The sequence below is a fragment of the Moschus berezovskii genome, chromosome Y (assembly GCF_049115385.1).
Source record: "Moschus berezovskii isolate FMDL1 chromosome Y, NW_MosBer_1.0, whole genome shotgun sequence".
NCBI lineage: Eukaryota > Metazoa > Chordata > Mammalia > Artiodactyla > Moschidae > Moschus > Moschus berezovskii.
The window spans coordinates 7,162,719-7,168,724 of record NC_142489.1 but is presented as its reverse complement, the minus strand read 5'-3'; the positions used below and the strand labels follow the sequence as shown (position 1 = coordinate 7,168,724).

Sequence of the window (6,006 nt, the reverse complement as noted above, 5' to 3'; positions counted from 1 at the left end):
TTTGTGTATGTAAATGTACACCTTTTAGATTCTTCTTTACAACTTATTACAAGACATTGAGTGTAGTTCTCTGTGCTATCCAGTATGTCTTTGCTCTTTATTTTATATATTTTACTGTGTATCTGCTCATCTCAAACTTCTAACGTACCCCTTGCCTGCTTCCCCTTTGGTGACCGTTAATTTTGTGTGTGTTTGAGAGTCTGTTTCTGTTTTATGAATGGTTCATTGGCATCATATTTTAGATTCCACATGGAATTGATGGCATATGATATTTGCCTTTCTCTTTCTGACTTACTTCACTTAGTAAGATCATCTCTAGGTCCATCCACATTGCTGCAAATGGCATTATTTCATTCTTTTCCATGGCTGAGTAATATTCCATTGCATGTGTATCCCATTCTTAAAACAGTGAAACCCTCCTCCCCCAAAGAGTGAACCTGTTGAGAAAAAGCTCAGTGTTGTTATGTTTCTACTCACCCAGATGATGTTCTCTGTTCTTATGGAGGACAGTTGTCTGTGAAAAGAATAAGGGGAAGAATGACCATTGACATGCCTCTATTTCCAAGGATTATTTCATAACAGCTTTTTAAAAAGATATCTGTGCCAACGGGCATTTTGAATTGAATGTCCAGTAAAGTGTTTTCATTTCAGATACGTGTCATCGTCTGGGGCTTTACCTGTTTCGATGACATTATCTATATTTTCATTTGGAATCCCCCTTTCACTGTTCAGCTCCTGATACTTCTGAAGTTCTTCTTGAGTGAAACTGGTTCCTCTGGCTGGATTTCATAGCAGACAGGGCAGAAGAGGTGTGCATTAGAATCCTTCATAGGTTATAGAGTGCCACCCGGCTCATAGCTGTAGTGATCGGTAAGTCTCACCAACGCCACTGCCCTCCACCATCACCTAAACCCTGCTCTCCAGGTACTTTTCTACAGACGTGCCCGAGTTCAGATGTGTACATGTGGGTAGAATCCACAGTTAACATGTTACCATGTTACCAGATCTCACAACTCCTGAGTGAGCTACAGATCATTCAGCTGTGAGCTTAAGCATGCCCCAGTGAGATGCAATTTCTCATGGTACATCAGAGAAGGTCGTGGCAAATCTGAGACTCAGAATTTGCCCCAATTCTAACGCTTCCTGTCCACTTTGTCTGCATCTTGACTTCCATCCCTGGGGATTTCATGAACCCTCATGAAATGAACGGAGGAGGGGAATGATTTGGAATTTTCAAAAGCACACTGACCCCACTGAGTTGGTGGAGGACCTTATGTTCCATGCCCCATACCTGATATGTTCAGCCTGCCTTTTGTCTGTGAAAGATTTTAGTCAACGTGTGAGTTTATCAGAGAATTGCGAATGTCATAAAGCAAAGGAAAGCTGTCCAAGGAGATGAAATAATAATAATGTAGTCATGAAGCAAAGACAAGGACCTGTAGTCCCTCCCCAAGGGCAATAGATACTGTTCTGCGTCATATCCTGTGAGCTGTCTTATAGACACTGAACCCCCACCTGATGGACCGGTTAAGCACAGGATGACCAGACTGCAGCCATGGCATAAGCTGTCATGGTTCTGAGAATTGATTTCAAGGAGATGGGAACAGAGGGACCCTGGAACTGTCGATTAACTGTGCCTAAAACAACCACGATGATACTGGTCAGACCACTGATGACTGATTTCAAAATGACTGTTGGAGCTGACTTCTGTTCTTGCAAAGAGCCCCCTCACTCTGTCTATAAAAGCTCTTGTCCCACTGTGTGCCAGTTTTGGGGTGGGGCAGTCAGCCTTTGGACAGAAGTCCACTCTCCTCCCAGTTGTCTGCATCTGAACGAAAGCAGACTTCTCTTTCTAAGAAGCTGGCCTCTTAGTTGCCTTTTGAAGGGCAGGCAGCAGGATCCCACATTTGGTAACAACATCACACATGCTCCTGAGGAAAAAAAAACTCATTCTCTGTCATCCTCAAAGAACAGACACGATCCCCACCCATCCTCAATGAGGATATAATATCAGAGGGTATAAAGGGATGTGGCAGTAAACCCAAGGGATTGGCCAGATGGCAGAATGAATGACATTCCAGATCACACTGCCTCTGCAGTCTTCAGTGTGATCCAGTGGTATTTGCAGAGCATTGGGTTCAGGTACAGGCAGTACTTTTATGATTGTGACAAGGGAGAAAGCATTTGTCATGGAGATGAATGCAGTTATGGCCGGGACCTGTGAGTTTTCTAAATTCAGATTTAAACCTTGGTTCACTTTGGTGTCAGGACCCAGCAACTATATCTGTGTGATACTTGGCGAGGAACTTATGGAGCATCCTGAAAAACTTCCTTGGATCTCTGGGATAAGTGTATCTCATTTTTTTTTTTTTTAATAAAAAACCATTTGATAGAATCCCCAGTGGATACATGTCCTCATTTTTCTAGCAGACAGACTTTCTATTTCCCTGACTCACATCACATGAAGTCTGAATTCTCCATGTGAACACACATCTGTTCCAGTGTGCTTCATATAAGGTGCTGTGCTTAGTTGCTCATAGACCACCAGGCTCCTCTGTCCGTGGGATTCTCCAGGCAAGAATACTGGAGTGCATTGTCATTCCCTCCTCCAGGGGATCTTCCCAACCCAGGAATCAAACCCAGGTCTCCCGCATTGCAGGTGGGTTCTCTCCCATCTGAGCCACCAGTCAGGCCCTAATATAAGTTATGTGTGTTCCTCTCTCCTTTCTGTAAAAACACTGATCATATGAACACATCTGCTTTGGACCGGGTAAGCTACAGTACGTACCGCAACCTTCAGTTATTTTTGTGATCTTCTCTCCATCATCATTTTCATAATAAAACACCAGCATGTTGTCTGATACATGAATGATTTGCAAATAATTTTCACCCGCGACTGTGGCAGAGGGAAAAAAAAAAATCAAACCTCAATATGATTAGCTTCTTTTCTTCTCATTTGAGCCCAACTTACTCTTCATATACTATCATCAGTCTTCCCTTGGATGGTGAACTCTATCTCACTGAGATTTCTAGTGACGTGCTGTTAGAACTAGTTAAGACAGCTAGTGAACTAGGAAAGCTTTCTCCACACCCCCTTCTCCTGAAGATAAAGACTTCTAGTCTTCTATATTGAGCAGTGTGTGAATGATAAACAGTTGTTTATTGCCACTGTAGTAGGTGTTGAACCTCAGCCATCTCATAAGAGCTCACCAGAGCTGACTGTTAAATTTTCAAGAATTTTGTAACCTAGTTTGCAGCTGCAATCATGGTTAGAAAGGAATTCAAAAATTTAAAAGAGTGATATTAAATGTCAGTACATCATCCAGAGTCATTTCCTAGTACAAGAGGTAATAAAAGAAGTACAAATTAGTCTATTGCAAAATGTTGGACATATATAATCTGAAATGGTTGCAGATTAGAATCTGTGGCTCTGTGTCCACAGTTGAAATTAAATGCATCAGACCAAGATTAGAGTGCTCTGTTGTACATTTTTTTTTTCCTATGAAAATGAAACATACAGACATTTGATCACTGAATAGAATCTTACAGTACTGATATTAATATTTGAGAATTATTTCCTGTTGTTTTCAACTACAGAGATAGAAATTTATGTTAATGCCTCTTTCAAATTATGTATTGATATTCACATTTGAGAATTATTTCTCCTTATTTTAAGCTATAGAGATAGAAATAAATGCTAAAGTCCCTTTCAAATTATGTAAAAATTAATTGAAATTTTGGCTGTTATTTTAGCTGTTTCCATTTTTGGACTTTAAGTTAATCATGTTCTACTTACTAAACTTGCTAATGAGGAACTTTTAATATTTAAAGAATTTCTTTAGTCAAAACAAATTTCATCATATAGGTCAAGTCAAAGGAAAAATTGTGAAAGAGTCATTATTAGCCTAAGTAGGAAGTTGCTTGTCTCCATGCTCAGGAAACACGAGAAGTCAATGTTCTGGGGCTTTTGCTCAGAGACCATGAATGGCCATATTCCAACCGTGGACCTCATCCTGGTGTTTTGGGACAGAATTGATTGCTGAAAAATTAAATGGCTTTTCCAGGGTTGCATTCATCATGAGCACAGGAAATAGTTCACCAGTCCAGACATTTAGCTGTCTTGGATGAAACGGAGACGATCATTCTGAACACGTTCTTTGGTTTGGGGAAGAAAACCCGTCAGAGAAGCTGGAATACTCACATTCTATGAAGTAAACGCCTCCTTCTTGTCTCTTTAGCTCTTCTGAGAAAAACTGGCATCTCCCGTCAATCCTGAAAAGCAATCAGACAAGACATTGCTTCCTCACCATTCACTCCCCAGGGCTTGAGGATGCCCTTCCGTGAATAACGTTCACACACCCAGCTTCACAGCCGTGACTCACGCCTCAAACTGCACACTGGAGCCCGGACCCCCTGTTAGAAGCCCACAGACTCCTTGTTCTCAGTTGAGGAGAACTGTGCTTACTTGACATAAAATGCAAGGGAGAGGTGTTCGCAGTCATCGTCGCATTCAATGTGGCGATTATAACACCTCAGTGGGCCCCCTTCCACAATCTTCTCCTTGTTGTCCGCGGCTGCATAAATGGTGCGCCACTCTCCTGTAACCTAAGAAGGAAGGTCGTTATAATGTCAGTCAATCTCTTTTTCTGGTTGGTTACTCACCAAATACACAGCACGACCTTTGCTTCTGCATTTACCACAGAAGAGAAGCAAATTGAATCTTACTAAGCAGAGAGGAGTTCCACCCCCTGCCTTGCTGAATAAAACGACATGAAACCATCTTTCCTATTGGAGCACAAAGCGTAGAATTCAGAAATTTTTGCAGACAATTCAGACTTTTTTGAAATAGCTAAAACCATGACAGTTAAGACCGTGACAGTTCATATCTTTCTGAATGTTAGCTTGTTAGGCTTTGTTTGTTTGTTTTACCTACAGATGAGTAAGATAAATGAAAAATACCAAGAACAGACAAACAGAGGGTGATATTACATTCATGTAGATACGTTGATCACAGAAGGTATACAATCTGGTCATACATATAAAGAAGAATATCTCTGTCACATGCAAACACAACTTCACACACACATGCTCACACACACACACAATCAAACAGGCAAGACCTTCTAGCAGATCAGCTCATTCTGGGTACCTTTGAGGGGTCTATCTCAGCTGGAGTTTCTTGGGCAGCACAAACAAGGACAAGGATAAGACTCAGCAATAGGACCTTCATCTCCTGACTCTCGTGTTGCTCCTTCTAGACAAGCTGAGGATGCCCCAGTTGTTGGAGAGAATGTGAGTTGGTTCCAATTTTTATAGCATATGTCTCTTGGCGGAATACATGTTGATCAAACAGTGGTTAATCACAAGGACATGGTGACCTAAACTTAATCTTCTGACATCCTGGTTGGCAGCTGAGCATTTTGGCGTTCTGTGCTTCTTATACAACTCCTGTGTTATTTCTTTCACATTGAAGAGGTCTGTTTAAGCTTATTTTCTAAAACTAATGATGTCATCTTTGGTTTAAGAAGATAAATATATGATATCTAGACCAGGAATCAGTTATCAGGGAATTCCTCTGAGGGATTAATAGGTTTTTTTTTTTTAATAGCGAAATTGCAGTATAGTTGATGTACAATTTTTTTTAATAGTGAAATTGCAGTATAGTTGATGTACAATTTTTTTTAATAGCGAAATTGCAGTATAGTTGATGTACAATTTTTTTTTTATTACAGGTGTACCATATAGGTATTGGTAATTTTATTTGTCCTTTTGGAGTTATAAAATATTGGCTTTTTTATTCACTATGTTTTCCAGTCATTATTTTTCAAATAGTCTTTGTATATTATTTATTTTATGCATAGTACTTTGTACCTCTTATTCCACTCCTTGTATGTGTGTTACTGACTTCTTTCCCTCAGCATATTCGTTTGAATGCTGCTGCTAAGTCACTTCAGTCGTGTCCAACTCTGTGCGACCCCATAGATGGCAGCCCACCAGGCTCTCTGG

General features: G+C 40.5%; 1 protein-coding gene across 1 annotated transcript; it reads right to left on the bottom strand.

Moving 5' to 3' along the window:
• Positions 1 to 477: 477 nt before the first annotated feature.
• Positions 478 to 5,294, bottom strand: LOC148773045 (allergen Bos d 2-like). Its single transcript, XM_088834475.1, has 6 exons — positions 5,150 to 5,294; positions 4,466 to 4,605; positions 4,202 to 4,272; positions 2,789 to 2,896; positions 678 to 779; positions 478 to 514 (listed from the first exon to the last, which is right to left on the bottom strand). Exons 1-6 carry the CDS (start codon positions 5,228 to 5,230, stop codon positions 498 to 500), a joined length of 519 nt encoding a protein of 172 aa, XP_088690601.1. The 5' UTR covers positions 5,231 to 5,294; the 3' UTR covers positions 478 to 497.
• Between the last annotated feature and the right edge of the window lie 712 nt (positions 5,295 to 6,006).